Source organism: Polypterus senegalus, chromosome 3 (assembly GCF_016835505.1).
Source record: "Polypterus senegalus isolate Bchr_013 chromosome 3, ASM1683550v1, whole genome shotgun sequence".
NCBI lineage: Eukaryota > Metazoa > Chordata > Cladistia > Polypteriformes > Polypteridae > Polypterus > Polypterus senegalus.
Genome location: NC_053156.1, coordinates 298,189,204 through 298,216,272, shown reverse-complemented (window position 1 = coordinate 298,216,272; position 27,069 = coordinate 298,189,204). Strand labels below are relative to the sequence as shown.

The following is a 27,069-nucleotide window of genomic DNA, read 5'->3' as shown; positions in this document are numbered from 1 at the left end:
TTTATGTTTTGCCAGTGTTGTGTGTTTGTGCCCTGTCGTGCCAACTAAGCCCTTTGTCATTCCAAGCAGTAAAGAGTTCAAAAGCATGTAGTCCCAAACACTTCCATTAATGCCCACTAGAGGGGGATATCACCATTAAACCCCAGCTACTAATAAGCACAAGTGCTTAATCTTTATAAAGTAAAAAGTTTATTCTCACAAGATGCTCTTCCATAAGAACGGAGCACAAAAAGCAAAGGAATTGCCTGAAAACACAAAAGCAAATCCAGTGCAAATAAAACAGGAATCCAGAAGTTAGCTCACCGACTCCCCGAGTGCATTCACAATGGTTATAGCCCCTGGCAGTGATTGGCAGGTGGCCGCGTCTCTTGGGGGACCACCCTCAAAACACATGAAACGTAACAAAGCCAGCTTGTATACACAGACAAAACAAAAAATAAAAAAAATAATGCACATGATCAACTGTCACACACATGCATATAGGGGACAGCTGTAGGGCTCTAGTGACTGTAATTTCTATGCCACACCAGGGGTTGGCGCTGTTTCTTAATGCCTTGCTCTAACTCCTCCCTCTGCAGACTGGATGATTGACAGCTATAACACCTCTGACGTCACTTCCTGTGTCCTAGACCCGCCTCTTTCTGCCAGAAGGACTGATAAACAGGAAGCTCCACCCTCTTTTGTCAGTTCAATCTGGAACTCAAGTCTTTAAAGACACCTCCACAATCTTTACACATTTTTCATTTTGCTTGCAATTCATTTATACGGGCGTAATTGCCCAAGAGGACAGATGGGCATACCATCCGGGTTGGAGGATCATTTCTGCCAGCTAGATGAGGAAAGGACTTTGTACTAGCCAGGGGAATATAATCGATGGACCAGTGGAATCCAGAGGCCAGGAGTAGTTTCATCCCCCAAATGGCAGGTGGCAGGGGTCCTCTTGTGGCATCCCATTTTGGAGCCTGGGTGTTAAGAGTCTGGGATCCCTGCATGCCAGTAGAGGGTCCTGTCGGGAGGGAGGACCTTACTGCTTTACATATCACCCGGAAGTGCTTCTCAGAGGACACACTGGGGCACCGTAAGCATTCCAGGGTCCGGGCTTGAAAAGGAGCCCACCATGTCAGATCCAGGAGTCAGAGTCGGGAGGCAGCAGGCAACACTCTTGGAGGAAGGAAGGAGGAAGAAAATGACAGCGTTGTGTATTTGATTGCTGACGGGTGATCTGGTTTAATAAATATCTTGTATTTAAACTCAAAATCGTGTTGGGCATTACTGTGTCTGTGGTTTGGTGCTCAGAGTTGCCCCCTGGTGGTTACAGGGGGTTACCAGGCTGGTTTACGTCTCTCATCTTGTTTCACTTACGCAACATCAAAAGGAGCAAAAGCGACCTTAAACATGAATCTGAACCCCCGGTTGAGATTTTGAGTGAATATTTCCAGTCTGAAAGACAATTCCAGCATTCATTCCAGCGGACTCAGCTGTTTTATGCCGGTGGTGTGCGTGTGTGTCTCACAGCAACTGTAAAGGGAATTATGGGGGCTACTGCGTTCAAAGCAGAAAAGTAAAAGTTGCAAACCTCAAAGAATGTAGGAAAAAAAGCACTGAGCGTCTAAAAAATATTCCCGAGCCGTTGAGAAAAGAAACATTTAGTGCAGCTGTTCAAACATCCCAGACGCAAGAAAAAACAAAACCAGAAAAGGGAAGCTTTTGATGGCATCCCCTTCACTGAACTGGCCCGGACAGGCGGCTCTGTAGGAGGCACCGATGGAAAAGTTGAAAACGTATGACGTGTCTTCCATTTCTTTCTCATCTGATCCCCTTCGAGTGGGATTTTTTGGAAGTGCTTTAGGCACATTTTGGGAACTTTCTTGTGTTTTGAACTCCCAGATCATGACATGTAAGACGTTGATGTCTGACTCTAAAGGCCAGCGTCTTCACGAGGGCATGAAATGCAGAGGAATCGGGCCCCGAGGGCTTCTTGCCAGCAACAGCTCTCAACTTGCTAATTTAGATGTCAACCTGCTGATTTCAGCCTTATCTCCGACTCACAAAGTCACCCTACGCAAATAACCTAACTTGTCTGTGATGCATATTAAAAAATGAAAAAAAAGTAAATTATTGGATTGTATTCTGTTTGTGTGAGCCACCTTGTATAAAGTCATCTGCTAAATTACAGAACTAATATTTGGTGACTCTGACTAGGTCAGTATGAGTAAGTCTGGGTGGGGACGGCCATTCCTGCTATTCCTTCAGCTTCCTGACACCATATAATGGAACAAGAGAGCAAAGAAATCACAGAGGGGTTTGTTCCAAGCTCATTTGCAGCTTTCTTGTTATTACTTACAGAATTGTGTTTGTTTTTAAGGAAGTGGGTGAACTGGTGGGGTGCAAGAAGATCCTCCTGCCTGAAGCACTGTGACCCACAGCAGGGCGACGTGTTTTCTGAATGCAGCAGAGGGAAGGCAGATTTTTTTTACCATCTACTTTGTATTCCTCTTCATAACCTTTTGAGGTTTTGTTTTTAATATTATGCAAGAGAACAAAACACATACAGTAACAAACAATACACTACAATGAAACATAGAGTCATGTGAGCAGTACAACGATACAACCATTGTGTTTGACAAAAAAAAAAGGCACAGAAAAACTCCACCAGACTAAAAGGAGTCTCCCCTACCACCTCAGAGAGCAATATGGGTAAGAAAAAAGGACGATTACCAGGATAATACAAAACACCTACAAAATGTATTCACCCCCTTAGATATTTTCACATTATATTATTATGCAACATTGGATCATAGTGGATTTGTTTTTGGCTTTTTTGAAATCCATCAACAGAGAAAGACTCTGGACATATTGCTCCAAAGTGGTCTAACTTAACCCTTAGACAGACAAAGTGAAAGGCACTATATAATAGATAGACAGATAAATAGATAGAAAAGGCACTACATAACAGATAGATAGATAGGTGTGAAAGGCACTATATAATAGATAGATAGATAGATAGATAGATAGATAGATAGATAGATAGATAGATAGATAGATAGATAGATAGATAGATAGATAGATCAGAAAGACTTGTAACTACAAGGGGCATTACTGAGCCCCAAACCTCAGATACTAGATCACCCAATTCTGGGTGCAAATAAAAGATTTTTTATTTTTCACCAACACTTTTCAACACAAGCACCAGTCAAAATACTCAAAAAACAAACAGATTCTTCTTCCTCCTTCCTCCTCCAGTTGAATGTTGGCTTGTTTTGAACTAGAAACCAGGAACTGTTTGTGGTGTCATACAACAGGCCATCCAGAGCACCTCTGGATTGTGTAGAAACCAGGACAGGCCTCCCCTGGCAGCGCCCTCTGGCGGCACCCAAAGATCCCAATAGAACTGCTTTCTGGACTGCAATTCCCAAGCCATCCTTTAGGTGTCCTAATTGGGTTCAGTCTTGAGGAACACTGTCACCTACTGTGTGGGGCAAAAGGAATTGCTCCTGACATGCATTGTCGGTCAGTCCATCAATTACGGTCTTCTGGCTGGGCAAGAAATCATGCCCCATTCCTGGCCAGGATGTCTGTCCTTCACGGATATCACTTACAATAGATAGATAGATAGATAGATAGATGAGTTTAAGCTTAGTATAGTAGGCAGGATAGATAGATAGATAGATAGATAGATAGATAGATAGATAGATAGATAGATAGATAGATAGATAGATAGATGGATGAGTTTAAGCTTAGTATAGTAGGCAGGATAGATAGATATAGATAGATGTGAAAAGCACTATATAATAGATAAATACACAGATAGATAAGAAGGGCACTATATGATAGATAGATAGATTTCAAAAACTGAAATCGGGCAGCGCAGTGGTAGTACCCCTGCCCGGAGTTTTTTCCTGCCTTGCACCCTGTGTTGGCTGGGATTGGCTCCAGCAGACCCACGTGACCCTGTAGTTAGGATACAGCAGGTTGGATAATGACTGACTGTCAAAAACTAAAGTCTGACATTCCTAGCAGTATTCGGACCCTTTGCTCTGATGCATCAAATTGGGGTCTGACCTAATTTTACCTTATCCATCCACCTCCCTCGTTTTCTCTTCCCCTGTACTTCCGTTCCCATCCCTTTTTTGCTTACATATTCATTGTCTCTCCTCATCACGGGTCGATACCACTTCAGCCTCCTTTTTTGTACTTTCTTAGATATCTCTCCATCCCGTTTGCTTTAATTCTCCTTAGGACGTGTCCAGGATTTGACTTGAGCCCACCTGTAGCAAACTGAATTGACTGAACATCATTTAGATAGGTACGCATGACTATAAGGTCCCAAAAGTCACACTCCATGTCAGGACAAAAACTATGTCATAAAGTCCAAGGAACTTTCTGTAGACTGCCATGATCAATCTGTGATGATGTATAGATCAGGGCAAGAGGAAAAATAATTTCTAAAGCTTTCATTGCTACCAGAACAAACATTGAACTCTTTGGGCAGAACTCCAAGTACTACATCTGGCCAAAAACAACATTTATTTCTATAGCACATTTTCATACAAATAATGTGGCTCAAAGTGCTTTACAGGATGAAGAAAAGAGAAATAAAAAGACAAAGAATTAAAATAAGACAACACTAATTAACATAGAATAAGAGTAAGGTCTGATGGCCAGGGAGGACAGAAAAAAAAAAAAAACACCTCCAGGCGGCTGGAGAAAAAAAAAAAATCTGCAGGGGTTCCAGGCCATGAGACAACCCAGTCCTCTCTGGACATTCTACCTAACAGAAATGAAACAGTCCTCTTTGTATTCAGGGTTCTCATGGAAGGACTTGATGATGACGGTCATGTGGACTTCTGGCTTTTAATCCATCAATGTAGGAACATCAAAGTGCTTTGATTAGGTGGTGGTGGCACAGGTCGCCACCACAGAAAACCGGGAAAGAAACAAGCACTGCTGATTACCTGCCTAATTCCATCCCTATGGTGGCAGCATCATGTTATGGGGTACTTCTTAGCAGCAGGGACACTGAAAATTTGAAGGATGAAAGAATGCAGCCAAATATGGAGAGGTCCATGAAGAAAAAAAAGACTGTGGAGATGGCTCACCTTTCAGCACAACAATGACCCAAAGCATACAGCTAAGACAATGCTGGAATGGCTTCAAGACTGGTCACCTGACTGGCCTTGAGTGGCCCAGCTAAAACCCAGACTTAAACCCCACAAACACATATGGAGAGACCTGAAGATGGCAGTGTACGGATACTGCCCATTCAATCTAACGGATCTCATGAGGACAGTACTGGTTGTGATTCTGTCAGCTGATAAGATCTGACTGCGAGTCCCTTGTAGAATTTTCTATATTTCTGCATAAATATGACCTAAAACATCATCAGATTTTCACTCAAGTCCTAAAAGTAGATAAAGAGAAACCAGTTAAACAAATGAGACAACAATATTATACTTGGTCATTTATTTATTAAGGAAAATGATCGAATATTACATATTTGTGAGTGGCAAAAGTATGTGAACCTTTGCTTTCAGTATCTGGTGTGACCCCCCAATAACTGCAACTAAACGTTTCCGGTAACTTCTGATCATTCCTGCACACCGGCTTGGAGGAATTTTAGCCCATTCCTCCGTACAGAACAGCTTCAACTCTGGGATGTTGGTGGGTTTCCTCACATGAACTGCTCGCTTCAGGTCCTTCCACAACATTTCGATTGGATTAAGGTCAGGACTTTGATTTGGCCATTCCAGAACATTCACTTTATTCTTCTTTAACTGTTCTTTGGTGGATCGACTTGTGTGCTTAGGGTCGTTGTCTTCTCTTGAGATTCACTTCATAGACAGATGTTCTGACATTTTCCTTTAGAATTCTCTGATATAATTCAGAATTCATTGTTCCATCAATGGAGGCCAGCCGTCTGGGCCCAGATGCAGATAAACAGGCCCAAGCCATGATACTACCACCACCATGTTTCTCAGATGGGATAAGGTTCTTATGCTGGAATGCAGTGTTTTCCTTTCTCCAAACATAATGCTTTTCATTAAAACCAAAAAGTTCTATTTTGGTCTCATCCGTCCACAAAACATTCTTCCAATAGCCTTCTGGTTTGTCCACGTGATCTTTAGCAAACTGCAGACAAGCAGCAATGTTTTTTTTGGAGAGCAGTGGCTTTCTCCTTGCAACCCTGCCATGCACACCATTGTTGTTCAGTGTTCTCCTGATGGTGGACTCATGAACATGGACATTAGCCAATGTGAGAGAGGCCTTCAGTTGCTTAGACGTTACCCTGGGGTCCTTTGTGACCTCGCCGACTATTACACGCCTTGCTCTTGAAGTGATCTTTGTTAGTCGACCACTCCTGGGGAGGGTAACAATGGTTTTGAATTTCCTCCATTTGTACACAATCTGTCTGACTGCGGATTGGTGGAGTCCAAACTCTTTAGTGATGGTTTGGTAACCTTTTCCAGCCTGATGAACATCACCAACTCTTTTTGTGAGGTCCTCAGAAATCTCCTTTGTTGGTGCCATGATACACTTCCACAAACATGTGTGGTGAAGAGCAGACTTTGATAGATCCTGTTCTTGAAATAACACAGGGTGCCCACTCACACCTGATTGGCATCCCATTGATTGAAAACACTGGACTCGAATTTCACCTTCAAACTAACTGATCATCCATGAGGTTCACGTACTTTTGCCACTCACAAATATGTAATATTTGATCATTTTCTTCAATAAATAAATGACCAAGTATAATATTTTTGTCTCATTTGTTTAACTGGTTTCTCTTTATCTACTTTTAGGACTTCAGTGACAATCTGATGATGTTTTATGTCATATTTATGCAGAAATATAGAAAATTCTAAAGGATTCACAAACTTTCAAGCACAACTGTATATATAGCATTTATATATATATATATATATATACAGTATATAAATATATAAATATATATATATATAAATGAGTCATTAAATTTTGAAATAGTGCATCAATGTATATAAAATATTGATTGACAGATGGCAAAACCAGGTTAAAAGGGGCCTTTTGAAATAAATAATAAAGTATCTTGAAATGTGCCATCCTGGAAAGCTCCACTATGTAATATAAATAAGGTAACTTTTAAATAAAGTCAAAATAAAAGTACATTATTGAAACTGAATAAAATGCTGATGTAGCATTTCATGATAACTATCCATCCATCCATCCATTATCCAACCCGCTATATCCTAACTACAGGGTCACGGGGGTCTGCCAGAGCCAATCCCAGCCAACACAGGATGCAAAGCAGAAAACAAACTCCAGGCAGGGTCCTAGCCCACCACAAGTATTAATATATAGTATTATCAAATATTGTGTTCTGCTTTACAAGATTTATTTATTCATGTAGTTCAGTTATAAACAAAACCATTGGCTTCATTTTGCTTTGAAACTAAAACTAATTTCATACTGTTTTAAGAATTAGAATGAGCAACAAAGCTATTCACTGAATGATAAATGTCACTATTTCAATACGTCTATCTTGTATCCCAGTTTACTGAAACCCTTATGCCAGGGAAATTTGTAACATATATTGAAAACTAGCTGTCCCCCATGGCTCCGCTCGCGTAGTAGTAAAACCGGACAAACTTTAAAAATCAATAGACAAACAGGTATCGCTAGCTAAGCGGAGACGAGGTACACTCCAAAACGTAGAATTAGACGGACTCAGACAGAGGCTGGCGTGTGAGTGAGGAGGGTCCTGCCTGGCTCCCTACTCCTGATGTCACGCTTACTCCTCACCTTGGCCCACAGCCTTTGTCCCGGATTAGTGCGAATATATTGCTCCTGTAAGCGAACTATGATTCTTAGCATGACAAGAGAAGTTGCAAAATCAACTGGAATGTACAAGCAAATTATAGAAAAAACCTGAACTAAATCCGTGAAGTCGTTCTCTCGTTCACCAGTTAAGCGGAGGTAAGGTACGCTCCAAGGCTGGAGTGTAAGTGAGGAGGGCCCCGCCCCGTCCCCTTAGTGCTCTGCATCTCTCTCGGATTTGCGCAAATAAAGCGGTACCGCAAGCGAACTATGATACTTGGCATGATGAGAGAAGTCGCAAAATAAACTGGAATGTTCAAGCAAATTATAGAAAAAAACCTGATATAAATCCGTTAAGTAGTTCTCTCGTGAAAAGTGGACAGACAGACAGACGATGGATTTTATATACAGTATGCATATATAAAGAGAAGAATAAAATGGTGATCTAATTAAAAAAAAAAAAAATCCAGTTTTTTGGCAAAAAAAAAAAAGACCCACCCTGACCTGGGAGGCTGGCTACGCCACTGAAAAGGGTCACCTGGACAAAAGTGTCTGATGCTTAAAAGACCTAAAACACTCAATGACCCCAAGTAACACCACAACAGTATAAAGTATCCTTCACTATCCGTGCCTTAAAATGATCCGAGTAGTCTGGTAGTCTTCTTCTTCTTCATCTTTTCACACTTCTCTGTTGGGTTAATATGTTTAATTAACTTTCTCCCAACAGCCTGGTCCTGCATCGCCTCGCCAGTAAAGCCCTTTCCCTTCAGATCGTCTTTTCTTTTATCCTTCCACCTCCCATTACTCTTTATCCTACATATTTATGGGTGCATCCTCATCATGGACCACTTCAGCCTACTTTCTTGTACTTTCTTAGATATCTCTTCCACTTTTGTTGTACCTGAGATTGTCACATTTCTTATTCTGTCCTTTTTTGTAACTCCACACATCCATCTCCACATTCTCATTTCTACCACATTCAACTTCTCCCGCGCTCCCTTGACTGCTCATGTCTAAGCTTCATACATCAGTGCGGGTCTTACCACTGTCTTAAAAACCTTACCTTTAACCTTCACCTTAATTCTTTGACCACAAAACACTCCTGATACCTTCTTCCAGTTGTTCCATCCACACTGCACTCTGTGGGTTATCTCAGCATCTTGTTTTCCATCTTGGGCTACCACTGATTGTAGATATTTCAAATTAACCGCTCTTTTCAACAGCTCTTCCTGCAGGATATCTTCTGTCATTAAACCTCATATATTCTGTCTTCTTCTTCCTGTTTGTCTTCAATCCTCTACCTTCCGAAGCCCTTCTCCATTCTTCCAACTTCCTCTCCACTTCCTTCTCTTCTGGTGCTGCACAACACAATCCCATCAGTAAAAAGCTTGCATCAACGGGGATTGGTCTTTTATCCCATAATTCAACACATCCATAAGCAGATCAAAGAGGTAAGGACTTCAAGACGTTCCCTGGTGCAGGATCTAAGTGGGATCTGGTCTGTTACCCCAACCCTGCTTTCAACCCGTTTCCTCACTGCCTCACTAACCCTGAGCAGTCCGGTAAACGTATCAACTGTTATCGATTATTTTACGTAACACTTTTTTTTGTTCATTGTGCTATAGCAAGATTTCAACGATATAAAGTACTAATATCAATAAACAGTGTACATGTGAAAGGGACATTTCCATTTGAATTACCCACCAGAAGCTTCCTATAGTGCGACTCACGCCGCGCTTCTTCTTCTTTTGCGCCTCACTTCATCTCAAGGTATATTTGTGGAATGTACCATATGCGCTAACATGGGGGAAACATATATTTATTTAGGTAAATAGATTTTTTTAAAAATACCTGTTTGTGAAAACGTAAAATAATTATGATATAAACAATACTATAACAATTTCTGTATGATTTCAACAATAAATCGACATTTTGCAGACACAATCGGGTCGCGTTTTCCTTCTAAAATCCCCTCACCCCCTCCGGATCGTTTGCTCTTTTCTCTCTCCCTTCTTCTGCACGTCTTTTTTCGCATACCTACCACTTTCCTTCAGTGGTGTGTTCTGCTGATTGTGACATGGCGGCAGAGGGGATACCAGGCAAAGTTTCGAGCATCTGAACTTTATTTGAGGGCGAGGTTTTGGTTCCTTCGAGTCTAAGTCAGCCGACACTGTGCTACCAGGAAGGGCATTGTGCACGCAAATGCTGTCGGGCCGTGCTTATCGGGCTAGGAGACGCTAAGTTCCTGGGTGCTTCTGTCAACGCACTCCTGCTTTAAGTTTTTCAGTGCCTGTGCCGGAGTCGAGGGAGCCCGCAAGAAGATGCATTTCTCAATTCCAGAAACCGAAGTCCGTTGCGGCGAGAACGGATCCACGTATGTGGTGAGTAACACCGGGCAGGGCTGTCAGTGAGTCGGGGTTGTGGCACTAGACCGTGGGCGCCGGCTGCGGCTCAAAGCACGGGCTTGTCAGTGTTGTCGTCTGAGGGGCCGCTCTGCCAGTGTGCATGTCAAGGTGCTGGGCATATTTTAACAAAGCGAAGGAGCAGAATCGAAATGTTTCAGCACAAAGTGATCGGTTGAGCCAAATACTAGGAGAACAGGCCCGTCACTTCCACATTAAAGCAGTGATAAAAGCAGGACATGTAGTCGAACGAAGGGTGTAAAGGGTGAAACAATGGCAAACGGACCCTCGACTGACACATGCAAAAATAATAAATAGGAAGATGTGTGAGCTAAAACATATAAACTTTACAAAGGGCAACTTAAACATTGGTGTATAAGCGCAATTTAACGTACGTCATGTGAAGGTACATAGTACTTTTGAAGGTTGTAAAGATCTGGAGGTGCATGGAAATAAATCTTTTGGAATACAGTAAAGCTTGCATGTATTGGCATCATAAAATGCTTCATAGTAAAAGTGTGGAATTTAATGGACTGTGCTGTAAATACTGAAAAATGATGAATAGGAATATAAGACATGATAAATCAGAATATGGGAAAGTTAAGTGTTGCATAGTAAACCTACAGATGAAAAATAGATAAAAGGATACACTGAAAGGCATGTAGTAAAACATTTGGCATAAAATTGCAAATTTACTATTTGGTAAAGTGTGGAGAATACAGTAGTGTACAGTAAAATATGTAAAATGGAAGAAGTGGGATACGCAGTAAATTCTTACCGGTGACAGTGATGTTAAGAATAGTAATTTTGATATTAAGGTAGTACTTTTGAAGGTTGAAAAGATCTGGCTGTGCATGGAAATAAATCATTTGTAATACAGTAAAGCTTGCATATAATATCATAAAAGGCTTCAAAGTGAAAGTGCATAATTTTAATGGACCGTGCTGTAAATACTGGAAAATGATGAATAGGAATATAAGACCTGATAAATCAGAATATAGGAAAGTAAGTGATGCATAGTGATCCTACAGATGAAAAGTGCATAAAAGGATGCACTGGAAGGTATGTAGTAAAACATTTGACATGAAATTGCAAATGTAATATTTGGTGGAGTGTACAGTAAAACATGTAAAATGGAAGAAGTGGGATACGCAGTAATTTCTGACAGGTAATGGTGATGTTAAGAATGGTACTTTTGATATTAAGGTAGTTCATTTGAAGGTGCATGGAAATAAATCAATATCCAAGTGGGATATGCAGTAAATTCTGACAGTGATGTTAAGAAATGTACTTGTCCATACATTTTATTTATATATATATTTTTTTTGTTTGATTAATCCAATTCATGGCTGCCAACCTTGGTATCAGGAGTTGTAATACAGAAACCAGCCTTTATTTGGGCATCCATCATACACTGTGTGCACAATTACTAGGCAAGTGAGTATTTTGACCATATCATCATTTTTAATGCGTATATTCCAACTCCAAGCTGTATTAACTTGAATGCTTATTGGATTTAAGCACGTCAGGTGATGTGCATTTGTGTAATGAGGGAGGGTGTGGCCTAAGGAGATCAACACCCTATATCAAGGTGTGCAGAATTATTAGGCAGCTAGTTTTCCTCAGGCAAAATGGGCCAAAAAAGAGATTTAACTGACTCTGAAAAGTCAAAAATTGTAAAAAGTCTTTCAGAGGGATGCAGCACTTTTGGAATTGCTAAGATATTGGTGTGTGATCACAGAACCATCAAACATTTTGTTGCAAATAGTCAACAGGGTCGCAAGAAACGTGTTGAGAACAAAAGACACAAATTAGCTGCCAAAGATTTGAGAAGAATCAAACGTGAAGCTACCAGGAACCCATTATCCTCCAGTACTTTCATATTCCAGAGCTGCAACCTACCTGGAGTGCCCAGAAGTACAAGGTGTTCAGTGCTCAAAGACATGGCCAAGGTAAGGAGGGCTGAAACCCAACCACCACTGAACAAGAAACATAAGTTGAAACGTCAAAACTGGGCCAAGAAATATCTGAAGACAGATTTTTTTCAAAGGTTTTGTGGACCGATGAGATGAGAGTGACTCTTGATGGACCAGATGGATGGACCTGTGGATCAGTAATGGGCACAGAGCTCCACTCCAACGTGGAGGTGGGGTACTGGTATGAGCTGGTATTTTTAAAGATGAGCTAGTTGGACCTTTTGCATTGAAGATGAACTCAAAATCAACTCCCAAACCTACTGCCAGTTTTTCAAGACACTTTCTTCAAACAGTGATACAGGAAAAGACCATGATTTTATGCAGGCCAATGCTCCATCACTTGCATCGAAGTTCTCACTGCGTGGCCAGCCAGTAAAGGCCTTAAAGATGAAGGAATAATGACATGGCCCCCCTTCCTCATCTGACCTAAACCCTATCGAGAACTTGTGGGCACTTCTTAAACGCTAGATTTACGGGGGAGAAAAACAATACACCTCTCTGAAGAGTGTCTGGGAGGCTGTAGTCACTGCTCCACAAAAAGCTGATCGTCAACAGATCAAGAAACTGACAGACTCCATGAATGGAAAGGCTTATGACCGTTATTGGAAAGAAGGGTGGCTATATTGGTCATTGATTGATTGATTGATTTTTTGAAATGTCAGAGATGTTTATTTGTAAATTTTGAGGTGTTGGTTTATTATTCTCACTATAACAGATGAAAATAAACAAGTGAGATGGGAAAATTTTCATTTTTCCTTTAGTTGCATAATAAATCTGCACACTAATAGTTGCCTAATAATTGTGCGCACATATGTATTCCCCTGATGATGTTCACACTCACATTTCCGTTGTGAAACATTCAGGTTTCAGGTTTATTAACATTTTGGATTGACTGATAGCACTGTGTTTGTTCCATATTAAAATTAATCCTCAAAAATACAACTTGCCTAATAATTCTGCACTCCCTGTATACGAGGTCAATATGCTTACACATACTTGGTAAATTTGGAGTCTTTGGTCAAGTCCACCTGCCAGTCCTTGGGATGTGGAAGAAAAACAGGAGGACCTGGCCAGACATCCATACAAGCACCAAGTAGAACGAGCAAACTTCATACGTACCTTGACTGTGCTGGAATTTGAAGCATACAGATGAATTAACCTTGCAGTAAAATTATAAATAATGATGTACATTCTTAAAGTGTATGTAGCAAAGAAAATAAAGCAGTTTGCACTTGTTTTACTATAAGACAATGGAAGAAGAGGGAGATGCATTAAACCCTGAAGAAGAGGGATATGCATTAAACCCTGACAGGTAACAGTGGTGTTCATATTTGACTTCGTTATTTTAGACGAATGAAGTGGATAGCACTGGCGAGCTGTGTTGGGCCGAATGGCCTGTCCTTCTCTAGTTTGTTTCCAGTTCCCCAGCCATCCATTTTTCTGACTTTGTTAATCACATTCATGGCTGCTTGTCTTGATAGCACGGGCTTCAGTGCAGAAACCAGCCGTGCATCGCAGGTGAGCTCAACATGTGTATTCGCACGCACGCGCCCACACACACAAGCCTTCAGTCAAATTCACCTGCCCACCTCTTAGATGTGAGAGAAAACCAGATGTACCTGGCCAGACATCTGTAGAAGCACCAGGAGAACTGGCAATCTTCACCTGGAGTTTGAGGGAAAACAGATAAAGCTAAATTGCAGTATAATGATAATTAGAGAGGTAAATCATTAAATTGCTTGGTATATAGAGTAGAAAGCCATTCAGTTGTTGCCAAACAAAAGAAGCACTCTCTGCAGTAGATTATGAAAATAATAAAAAATGAAGGAATATTGTTTAAAGGGGGGTATGTAGATGTACATTTTCTGATCCTCTTTGGAGAGTGAGGTGCAGTACCATTTGTAGTGTATATAAAACTAAGAAATGCAATTTAGGAGTGAATCTGGTATTTATTAAAGCATGTGTAAGCAATAGTTTCATGTAGTAAAACAGCAGTAATAAAAGGCAGTTTACTGCAAATGTTGCCATTATAGAGTGTTTGCTAAAGCCAACTACTGTAATAAAGTAACGCTTGTATATATGAAGGCATGAAAAATATAAAGCTAGAATTGTGTGTGTGTGTATATATGTGTATATATAATATATATTGTAGAACGAGCCCTGGACACAGACAGGCAGACATGTTGTAATTCCACCACCACACGTTTATTTACAATATATACTGTACAAGTTCAAGTGCACACAAACCCCGCAAGTCCACAAAGTCCAGGCCTCTCACACTCAGCCTTTCGACTGCTTCAGACCACCTCCACTCTCGCTTCCCCTGCTTCGTCCTCTCCTCACCCGACTCCAGCCTCGAATGAAGGGAGACGGCCCCTTTTATCCACACCCGGATGTGCTCCAGGTGCTTCCCGGCAATCTCCCGCTGACACGTCCCAGTGTGACGGAAGTGCCGGCTGTACTCCCGGAAGCACTTTGGGTGTCCCTACTTCTCTTCCCCCCGGCACTTCCTGGTGTGGCGGAAGTGCTGAGGTCCAGGGCTCCCAAGGCATTGGGGCGCACCCTGGCAGTGACCACGGACCCCTACAGGGTTGGGCTTCCAAGCCCTTTACCTGTGGCCCCCAACACAACCAGGGCAGTCTCAAAAAAATGATCGTAATGATCGCATTAGCGCAAACGAATGGAAATTATTACTCTGTGAAATAACGGAACAGAGATCAAATGTATTGTTTGGATTTAGACTTTAAGTCGGAGTCGTGTTGCCATCAGGGAAAAGTTGTGTTTCTTCCCAAAGAAGAGGCGTATCCACGAGAATTAAAAAGTTTGTTGTTTGGTGAAAGTGAAATCCACATATGCTGTCACGCTTGGGTCACAGAGTTGCACAGAAACACAGGAGATTTTGGAGAGAGAAAGATCATTCAGACACTTCAAACAAACATAAGTCTCTTTCAGGAGTGAATCGAGCTCCGTGTGTAGTCGGAGGGGACAGTTCCGTCTCTCGATTAAAAGAGTAGAAAATCTTCCTCTTCATAATGGAGCGCCTTGGAAGTGGGACCGCCAACAGGAGCAGAGGATGTCTGGGTGAGAAGAGAGACAAGGCAGTGAGACTAAAGGACAGCTGCTGTATTGTCTTGTTCAAAACGCCGTGCGAGATGGAGAACACACGACACGGCAGCAGCTGATCAAGCAAAGAGGAGGTTTAAAAAAAAAAAAATTGTTGTATCACCGTTTTTAAGAGGGGATTTCGGAGGAGCAGCTGCGTCTCCTTAGGGTGCGTTCAGCCCCCCTCTTCAGAACGCGTGGGGCAGATACGTGAAGTGGCTGGTGCACAGTGCATGCGGGGGTTGGCAAGTGAAGCGAACAGGGGGTGAAACCCTCTAGTAGGTTAATAAAATGTATACACACACTGTCGCAAGTCTGCATAATCCAACTTGGGGTCTGGCAGAGATTATCTTAGTAGAATTAATTGTAGGGAGGGAAAACAACCCTGGCAAATTCATCTACACACCCACAGTAAGCCAAATTAGGACCACAAATTTAAACTAAGGGTGTACTCACACTGGCAATTCATTCCATGCCTGAACACTTTTGTCCACAAAGACTAGTTTGTTTGACTAGTGTGATCGCTCCGTGCCGGGCCAACTGTACTGTTCCCTGACCTGCTTGGAACAAGTGGGCCCAAGCGTGGTTGAGTAGTATTCGTTAAATGTACCCGAGCGTGGAAAACAGAGATGACATCAATGATGCGACAAGTCGGAGAGTGCAATTCTTGTTTCGTTCAATATCTTTTGAGCTAAAAAATAAGTTTTTATTCTCACCTTGCACATTAACATGAATTGTAGTTGGCAAGAAATGCTGCTAATTCCTCCCCTAACGTTATTTGTCACTGTAAAAATCTTCTTGCACCTGCAGCACGATTAACGGCAAAACGCTGCGCTGCACACTCAGTAAATTTGTAAGAGGGTAAAGTGTTATCCTGCCCTACAAAACTCCAAAACAAACACAAAATAAGTAAAATCATTTTGACATGCATGCTGTCGCTCTGTGTTCAGATCTCGTTTTGGCTCGCATGGTCGTGACGAAAGTGTGTCCGGGTCCAGAACGTTGAGTACAGTGTGAGTGCTGGGCAGCGGGAGCGTAGGAAGGGGGTTGGAGAGGTGGTGCAATTGCGCTTGGGCACGGTACGGAACAAATGTGCCTAGTGTGAGTACAACCTGACATTTCTTCTTTGGGGATTTGGATGAAAAATCCACACAGACACAGGGGTATCATGCAAACTCCATGCCCACAAGGACTTTGAAGCAAAGATTATGGATTGATGGGAGAATAGCACTAGCCACTGCACTACCACACTCTTGTTAACACACATTAGTACATTGGGTCTCGAGCTCTCTGAGGCTGCAGGCTTTCATCCCAAACAGTGTAATCTTTTAATTGGACTCCTACGTTAATTAAGCCAGTTATAACTTCCCAGTTTGTATTAATCCTAAAATTACAAAATGGTTATGCGGATAGTATACTGAATGAAGCAGTAATGCATGTGTTAGATGCAAACAAATTCATTTTTTGCTTTGAAACATTTTATTCTCTTTAGTTTTATGATTTTTGTATGCCTTTGTTTACTAACACATAAAATAGCCACTCTTCAGTGCTGTCATTAATTGTCAGTGTAGCTGAGCTTGTCAAGGATTTCTAAAAAGTTAAAAATGCAGCTACCAGAAAAGCCTTTCAGCAGTTAGTATGACTCTTTGGAATGGGGTGGGGGTCAAAAAATCCACAGGCCAAGGTTTAGTGACATTCAAAGCAAACACTTCACAGAAAAGTATAGAAGAAAGCTTGATAATGCACACACAAAAAAGAATCAAACTTCTTGTCTATGATGTTCTGTTGAGGCTTAAGTGTCTAGGTACATTAAGTGACCAAATGTTATCACACACACCCCAGCGCTGTACAAACAGTAATGTACATACGGACAGAAATCTACATGCCCTTTATGCCTTTCTGTGTAACAGTTCATGTTTCTTTCTGGCTGTCTGACTTCAGTCTGAGATCATTCTGTTCTCTAAATACAGAAATATAGTGGAACATTGAGGCTGTTCCATTAACCTATTAGCTTGTGGGAGTAAAACAATCTTCCATTATTATCTATGTAGAAGCTACATCTCTCTCTCTATTATATAAAAAAAAAATTTGGGATGAGATGAGGCTTTTTCAGAGATAATTTCACGTCCCGCGGGACGAGACTTTGTGCCAAGAGATGAATTGAAAACCTAACAGGTCCAAGTAGGGGCGGAAATAAAAGACAAACGGTAGAAGAAGAAAAGACAGAGTAGAAGACAAAGTAGAATGTCGTAAAGCAGTTCAAAAACGTTGGCACGCTACACATTCAGATCAGGTTAGAGATTCTGAAAGTACTAAAATTCAAAAGTCTCAAAAAACTGATAGTAAAGATCGCATTAGCGCTAACCTACGGAAATTATCCATCCATTATCCAACCTGCTATATCCTAACTACAGGGTCACGGGGGTCTGCTGGAGCCAATCCCAGCCAATACAGGGCGCAAGGCAGGAAACAAACCCCGGGCAGGGCGCACACACCCACACACCAAGCACACACTAGGGACAATTTAGAATCGCCAGTGCACCTAACCTGCATGTCTTTGGACTGTGGGAGGAACCCCACGCAGACACGGGGAGAACACACGGAAATTATTACTCGGTGAAATAATGGAACAGCAAAAAGAAATTGAATATATGGAAATAGTTCCATACAATAATACAAGTTTAATTTCAAAGAAACCAAAATTCAGTCAGATTTATATTTAGGATCACAGAGAAGCAATGCAACATAGAATCGAAAGAGTTAAACGATCTGACATATTAAAAATTCTACAGTCAATAATGGATAAAAATCTATACGTCCAAAAGTATCGTACTTTACACAAAATCTATCTGAAAAACATGGACAAAGAAGTTTTCTTGGATTTCTATATGATTCTGAAAGATCACGCTCGCATATATAATAAACCAACATGTGACGAATTGTGATCGATAATAGTTTCGAAAGACAGAGATATCAAAGACAGAGTTGATAATCGTGTGTATCCAAAAGCACAGCACGATTCATCGCAAGCGGCAGATCCAGGAAATGATTGGTGCGTAGGACCCGCATGGTGGTTGGCGAGCGAAGTGAGCAGGGGGCAGAGCGCCCTAGTTCTGTTCAAATGAATTCAAAACTTTGATAAATTTACCCTTTAACTTAAGAGATTTGACTCTTACAGTCAGTATTGGGGTACAATTAAAAGACCAAACCACACAGGAAAGTCAAGTAAAAAGAAAATGACTTAAAAAGTACACACATTTCTTAATTTCTTAACAAGTTCAACTAAACTCAATATATTTTTCTGTGTCCAAAATATGACAAGAAATAAAAAGGATGGCTAATTAAACATTGAGATCAATTAATGTTAAAAATGGTTCGCTGATTGTGAATCTGGTTGGAACAAAAACCTGAAGCCCTAGGGGGTCCCCCGAGCTGCCAAAGCCTTGGCACATAGGTGGGATTACAGTAAGTCATAGTAGGAGTACAACTGTTTTTTAAGGAAGAATAATTGAGATTAGTAATAATTTTAATAATAATTTTGATGTCAGCCAAGTGTGTCAGGAAACTCTGGTGGGGCTCCTTTATATCAACAGCAGTAAGCATGTATAATGCCTCACTGTGACTGCCAAGTTAGACCATTTTCTTCCTTTTTTTTGTCATTCTGGTGTTTGTTTAGACCACGGGTATCGAACTCCGGGCCTGGTGACCCGCAGTGGCTGCGGGTTTTCTTTCGAACCCTTTTCCTAATCCATGATCAGTTTTCACAGCTAATTAACTTCTTTTCCCATCATTTTAATAGCCCTGTTTTTAAGGATTCAGTGCTCTGAATGACAGACAAATGGAAATGAGATGTGAAACAAGCCAACAGTTGACCAGCTAAGTTGGGGCTTCAAATTCCAACCACTTTCTTAATGAGAAGCCGATTCTTGCTGTTAATTAAACTCTGTATTTAATTCCAGGATTGCTGCTGGTCTCATTCTGCCACAGTAGACATTTCCAAAACTGTTGATTTTCTGTTTTTTCTAAGAACACTGTCAAAATGTTTTGGGGACCTGAGAGAGCAGCCTTACTGAGACCATCACCTTTCTTTATTTTGAGATACTGTGTGATGGGCACAGGTGAGCTGGTCATGTGTTGGCTTGTTTTGTGTCTTATTATTGTTTGGTTTCTAATTAAGGAAAAAGGAACAAGTAAGGGGCCTGCTAATTAAAGTTAATTAAAATTAAGGCAAAAGAAATTAATTAGCAGCAAAAACAGCTCACTAATTAAGAAGATGGTTAGAATGAAAACCTGCAGCCAGTTTTGACACCCTGGTTTAGACCATGGTGTGTGTGTATATGCTATCTATCTATCTATCTATCTATCTATCTATCTATCTATCTATCTATCTATCTATCTATCTATCTATCTATCTATCTATCTATCTATCATATAGTGCCTTTTATATCTAGCTATCTATCATATAGTGCCTTTTATATCTAGCTATCTATCTATCATATAGTGCCTTTTATATCTAGCTACCTATCATATAGTGCCTTTTATATCTATCTATCTATCTATCATATAGTGCCTTTTATATCTAGCTATCTATCTATCATATAGTGCCTTTTATATCTAGCTATCTATCATATAGTGCCTTTTATATCTAGCTATCTATCTATCATATAGTGCCTTTTATATCTAGCTATCTATCTATCATATAGTGCCTTTCATATCTAGCTATCTAAAGCATGGAAAATAATAGTGATTTATTTAGTAAAGTAGTAAAAGTGAATAGCAGATGGGATAGGAAAGCTAAATGTTATGTGCATGGCCATGGACAGTTGAACCTGGAAGGATCATTCTGTACATAAAGAATGAACAATAGCAACAATTAGTCAGGGCAACACCATCCACCATTCTATTGCAGTTGGTAGGCATTGAATAGCAGCAGGCAGTAGCCATAGGTTTTCTTTTGAAACCAGTTTGTTCATTTGGAGTCCATCTGTGCTGCTATACGAGCTTGTCGTCTTATTATTCACTTCTTACTTTTCATCCTGCCGTTCTCAAAAATTTCTATAATGTGGGTTTTATTCCACCATGAGGTTCAGAAAGATTCTTTTGTTTTCACATTATGTACTGCACACAAATTTATTCCCTTCCCCACAATTTTTGCTTGGGTTTCGCCCACTCACTTTTTAGGATTCAGAGTTGTTAGTTGTCGTCTTTCTTTTTACTAGGCTCAGATTATGAATGCTGCCATTTGCTGTCTTTTTCATAAGTTGTCAATTTATAAATATGTGAGAAGAAATGTTGAGGAATGTGGGTATACAAATGCACTCTGGTTTGCAGTACATTTTATGGAGTTTTAGGAAATTTATCTGTACACTTTTCGGAATAAAAGCAACCACTAAGCCTTCAAATTATAAGAGATGCTTTATTAACAATAACAACTGACCACTCCTTCCAGAGGCCACTTTATCATTACACCAAAGAAAAGTAGCAAACAGTGATATCCGCCTTTTATGGGCCAAAGGTGAACCAGGTGTCAAAATCCATAGAATGTTTTCTGCACAATATGGAGACTGTGAATTACATTGGTGGGGTGTTTACAAATGAATTGAAAAGTTCAAAAATGGTCGGATAAGTGTTTCAATATCAGGTACGAGACACCTGTCTACATACACTACCAGCAACAAGAATTGAACAAATCTGTACCATGATTCTGACGAACATACAAGGTTTTCGGCCCCTGGTACACCTTCATCCCATAAAAAGCTTTGCCACAAAAACGAGAGCGGGGTGGCCGTGTTCACTCCCAGAAAGCAACAAGAGAAACTGACTGATCAAGGTGAAACTTTTACAACTGTGACCACAGACACACCATGTATGTGGGGAAAGCTGTACATCCAATCCAATCAACTTATCATAAGCATGGACAGTGATTTACTTGGCCTTATACTTTAAAGTTTTCTTCATTTTCTAGCCACAGATAATAACAAATATTTTTGAATTATTTATTCACTCTCTTGTCCTGCATGTACCTTCAGCACCATTCCTCTGTGTTTCTGTGAATGAATGTCTGTTAACCGGCACTCTCTGTCTAGAGCGCATTCCCGTAAAGCCTGTTTCCCAGACTTGTCATTATTTTTGAGGTGCCTTTCCCACCTCCTGTCTAGTTTTGTACCTGCCGTCTTTTAAGGCGACTCTCAGTATGCCTCATATGCCTTTATTACTCCTCTTCCTTCCTCTTCCTTTGCGTCACCAAAGCCAAAGTGACCAGTGAGATTGCTCAGAGGGACTGGACACACAGACCTTAGTGTTTTATTATATAGTATTTATTTTTTTTAATTGAGTGACTTGATTACTTGTCCGTCCATCCATCCATTATCCAACCAGCTATATCCTAACACAGGGTCACAGGGGTCTGCTGGAACCAATCCCAGCCAACACAGGGGTCTGTTGGAACCAATCCCAGCCAACACAGGGTGCAAGGCAGGAAACAAACCCCGGGCAGGGCGCCCACACACCAAGCACACACTAGGGACAATTTTGGATAGCCAATGCACCTAACCTGCATGTCTTTGGACTGTGGGAGGAAACCCACGCAGACACGGGGAGAACATGCAAACTCCACGCAGGAAATACCCAGGAAACGAACCCAGGTCTCCTAACTGCGAGGCAGCAGCGCTACCCACTGCGCCACAGTGCCACCACTTGATTACTAGTGTCACCCCTAATTTAATTCTGACTAAGTACAGAATGGAATGCAAAAAGATTTAGCAAGGAAACTGGATACGACTCCTCCTGAAGCACCTGAAGAAGAGACGCCACCCGCGGAGCTATAAATCCTCTGCTTTGCTCTGCAGTTCTTATCTTCATTACATACCATCATTGTACTGCACAGCTAATTCACCACCATCATCTTCAATCAATATCATTCATTATTGGTGAGTACCCGTACATTTTACTGTATTTTTATTAAATTAAAATACCAATGAAAACACGCTAGCGTGATTTACAGTACATGTAGGGGTAACATCGGTATTTTACATTCTAGCACTGCGGGAGAAATTGCAGTACAGTACTGTAGAGTATACAGGTTTACCTTTACATTTTTTTTTTCTTTTTGTCAGGGTAACTAGGGGGTTTTGCCCCCTTCTTGCTTTGCTCGCCCACCCCCTACCGCTTCCCCCCCACACGCTACGCACCAGCCGCTTCGCATTTCTGTTGCTCACGCTGTGAAAGGATTGGTGGCGGCAGTCACGCTGAACGCACGCTAAGGAGATGCAGTCGGATCAGCTGCTGCCGAGCTGCCTATTCTGCTTGTCGATCATTTAAAAGCCTGTACAGCAGGTGTCCTTTTTGTCTCACTGCCTTGTCTCGCGGGACATTTAAACTGTCTCTGAGAAAGTCACGTATCGTCTCCTTCCAAGCCTTCCATGATTTTTTTTTTTTAAATAGATATTAGGCTGAGTTTGAAATGAAATTAAAGTGTTCTGGGGACATACTTAGGGTTTAAACTATAAAATTAGGCATTTTTTTTTTTTTACCACATCCAAAATTCGTGGTTTTTCACAATTCACAGGCACTCTAGGAATGTAAACGCCGTGAATTTCAGGAGTCGTCTGTACAGGTACAGTATATGCTTTGTACTTCCTGATGAGTATTCATTGGTTGTCTTCTCTCCTGCGGTCATAGAGACCACATCTATGACTAAAGACAAAATTAAACGTGTTTTGAATTTTTTCAAAGCGAGTCGTGGACTGGTTGGATTGAGTTGCTGGACATATCCCATTGGCTTCACAGGGGAGTGCCGCCGCCACTGCCTCTCACTCGGTGAGATTATGTAAATGAAGGCTACGATTGAAAAGTGGTGGAATGTGATGTGGCCTTAAAAAATGACTATTCAAGAAATGTGAACGACTTCCTCACACCAAAGTAGCTTTTTATTTTGTTGCACTTCTGAAAGCTCTAACCCCAGTTAAAAAAATAAAATTATTGGAAATTCAGTGACAGCATGAACTGCACCGTGAACTCCACAGTAGACCAATGAGATTTTTTAATCCTATTTTTAAGTCGCTTCATAATTGGAAACTAAAGACAACTGACATAAAGGAAGGTCTGGTTCACTGAAACAGGCACTAGTGGTAAAAAATAAGCCTTTCTGTCAAAGTTGAGGGGTCCCTTGTATTTGTGCGGATATTTTAGGGCGAATTTCTAGAAAAGTTGACATTTTACTTTTTCTTACTTGAAATGGGCAGGTCTTGTAGCTGCATCTGTGGTACTGGGATACTCTTCAGATCTGAAAGACTACTAATTTGTGCAATTGCAGGCTTTGACAACTTCAACTATTGCAGGTTGCTCTTGTTGCAGTTGTGCAGTAATTTTTAATAAAATGCTCGGCAGTTTTAACAAGAATTATTTCTCAACAGGGCCATGCTAAATTTGCGTAACAGAAGTCTGAATTTCCTGCTGGGTTGGAAACGACTCCCGTCTGTATACCTCAGTTGTGACTGTTTGATTGTGGTTAAAATTTCACACCACAGGGAAAGTTACTGTGTTATATTTTCAAAGGCTCATCTGTGTTCTTTTCCAACCTTCCTTTATGAAGTTGATACGATGCCGAAGTGTGTTTGTTTCCTCATCTTCTCTTTTTACAATGGAGACTTTGTGCTGAAACTAGTGGATTGCCCAGGACAGCAGTGTGCATCATGGAGTTTTTTTTTTTTTGACCTCAATTATTTTTGGCTGTTATGTTCAGTATGAGAATAGTCCTGTTGTTTTAACTATGAGGACGTATCGACTTTACTCTGATATGTTATGAATCACTTTATAAAATAACCTGTGCTCATAGAGATTTGGCAAATGTGTTATTTAACTATTGATTGTCATTTAAAAATCTCTAGCTAGTCATTTGGAGTGCTGACCTGGCACAGCCACCTAATGGTGACTGAAACAGAGCTGTCGCTCTACATTTAGGGTGGAGGAAGGCTTCTTTAATCTTTAATTCCTTAATGAGTGGTTTCATTTTTCCTTGGCAGGTGATCAGGATGTGTCACATAAATGCTAATCCAGAGGAATCAATGTCCTCTTTTGAATTAAATGAGAGACTTCTCTTGCCTGTTTTTTTGAGTGGGGGGTGGAAGGTGGGGTGGGGGGGCAGTTTAATGGCCATTGCAATCTGGGTGTCTGCTCTGAAATGCACAAGTGGCAGAGGAACTTTCTAGCACTGCTAAGGCCGCCTGCACTTTTTCTAAATGTTGAATTCTTGCCAATATGTTTTAGTTAATTATTTATTTTTTTCTGTATTCAGGGGAAAGGCAAACAGTTGTCACACAGAAATCTAAACACCCGTACAAAAGCAAACTTTCACCTTTTGAGCAAAACGAGAAAGCAAAAATCAAATGTTGGATCATCCACGCCCAGGGTTCTGTTAATATTTTAAATATTGAGGGTTAATGGCAGGCAGTCGTTTTTGTGTTTGGTTATCTTAATGTGACATTCAAAGCTTAAGAAATACTTTTAAAATTTAAAATTTTTGGGTTCCTTTTTACGTAATGTTTAAGCATGTGTGTTTACTTGTTCTCTTTTTCTCTGTTATCCTCTCATTACAATTTTACAAAGTGCTTTGCAGTCTGCCTGAGGTTTGTGAAGCACTTTAACACTCTCATCGCTCTGTTAAAGCATAACTGTGGTATTTTTTAAGTCAAAGATCTCTCTTCACAATCATGGCGTTTTATTAATTTGCCATGTTGAATTTCCCATTGGGATCTAGCTATCTATCTAGCCTTTCAATCTATCTAGCCTTTCTATCTATCTATCTATCGTGTGTTTCCATCTATCTAGCTATCCATCTAGCCTTTCAATCTAGCTATCCATCTAGCTATCCATCTAGCCTTTCTATCTAGCTATCTATCTTGCGTTTCTATCTAGCTATCCATCTAGCCTTTCTATCTAGCTATCTATCTAGCTATCTATCGTGCCTTTCAATCTATCTATCTATCTAAGAAATGAATAAACCTGCTCTTGAGTTGTAGAATGTAGCTTATGGTTCTGGGTCTTTGCCAGGGTTTCAATTTTTGTATTTTTTTTGTCTCTTTTGTTCATTTTTGATTATATTATATTGACGATGTGCATTATTCTTTATTTTTGTTTTGTCTTATGTATACAAGCTGCTTTTATTCTGTACCATGTGTTTTGTGGGTGGTTAATAAAAAAAAGATCCAGGCCAGGGCCATCTGCCAGTCATTGCTATCAACTGCCCTCCTCGAGTCTTCCACAGTTCCTGGTGGTTCTTTGTGAATGCACTCTGGAGTGGGTGAGCTGATTGAGTTTCGCGCTGCTTGTGCCCTTTGTATATTTTTGGAATTTTGAGGCTCTTGCTGTTTTTTCAACCACTCTGTTTGAATTCTGGTATTGTAACGCACACTAAGTAATGTGGTCGGATCAGCTGCTGCCAAGCTGCGTGTTCTGCTTGTTGTGCTGTGCGTCGATCATTTAAAAGCCTGTACAGCAGCTGTCCTTTTGTCTTAACTGCCTTGTCTTGCGGGACATCAAAGTGTCTCGACCTATGATTATTTTTTTTATTATAATAAAGAAACATCATGATTCTGTGCTTGCCCTTCTTACTAGAAGGGTAGGACTGTCCAATTAGGCAAAAAAATATTAAAGTAAAGTAGGGTGCTTTGCCCCCTGCTCGCTTCGCTCGCCAAGCTCCGTGTTTGGTTCTGTGGATATGCACTTTTAAGATTTTCTTTTTTTCTTTGAATTGTTGCTATTTCATAAGTTTCACTTTTATTTCAGAACTTCTGTAAAAGCAGTATTTGGAATCTTTCAAGTCCCAATATGTTGCAACCTTTTAAATGAGGTCAATGAGACATGTGTTTAATGACTTTGTACCATAATTCAGGATAGGTTTTTCTGTTTGGAATTTCAGCACAGACAAACGTGATCGACGTTATCAGCAGTTAAAAATTTTGTTTGCAACGTAACCAATTAATGCATGTGAGGTAAACTCTGTTTTTGAAATTCTCTTGACTTAAACTTCAAAGCTTTACAATATTTACATACTTCTGACATATCACCTGTGTCCATATATTCGATCTCTGTTCGCCTTTTTGTTATTTCTCCGAGTAATAATTTCTCTTTGTTTACGCTAATGCGATGTTTACTTTCTTTTTTTTTTTTGACGCTGTCATTTGTTTTCTGCTTTCATATTCTGTATCTTGCTCTGCATGTGTTTCACGCCTACTTTTTATTTTTTATTTTTGAGTCTTTTGAATTCCACATTTCATTATCTCTAACCTGCTCTGCATTGTTTTTTAACCTCTTTATGACGTTTTACTTTGTTTTCTACTTTGTCTTTTATTTCTGACCTCGCTTTGTCCTGCTTTTTTTTTTTATTATTTTTTTTTATTTTAATGACACCTTGTCAATGACACCAGGTTGTTTGCGTTACTGCGATCTTTCTTTACTTTTTTTTTTTTAATACTTTCTAATTTTCTTACTTTCATATTCTTTAACTTTCTCCACGTGTATCGCACTGTTTATTTATTTTTTTTTTTTTGAGCCTTTTGAATTTCACTGCTTTCATAATCTCTAACCTGCTCTGCATGTGAATAGCACCAACATTTGTGAACATCTTTATATTAAGTTCTACTCTGTCTTTTAATTCTGAGCCCGATTGGACGTGCTTTGTTTCAGTTCCACTTGTTACGGGCTGATAATTTCTTTCCTTATTTTTTTGAATTTGCACCTAGATTATTTTTTCTTTATTGCTCATTTTTCTCTCCCAACACTCTTTTCTCCGC

The 27,069-nt window shown here is 40.4% G+C and overlaps 1 protein-coding gene across 3 annotated transcripts in view; it reads left to right on the top strand.

Annotated features, from left to right (window-relative positions):
- The first annotated feature begins 9,808 nt into the window (after window positions 1–9,808).
- The window catches only part of snx17 (sorting nexin 17), a 217,622-nt gene continuing 200,361 nt past the window's right edge, over window positions 9,809–27,069 (top strand). For all 3 annotated transcript variants that reach the window (XM_039749489.1, XM_039749487.1, XM_039749486.1), the window contains exon 1: window positions 9,809–10,178. In XM_039749489.1, coding sequence (XP_039605423.1) covers window positions 10,119–10,178 — 60 coding nt within the window. In that variant the 5' untranslated portion in view covers window positions 9,809–10,118. The remainder of the gene's footprint in view (window positions 10,179–27,069) is intronic.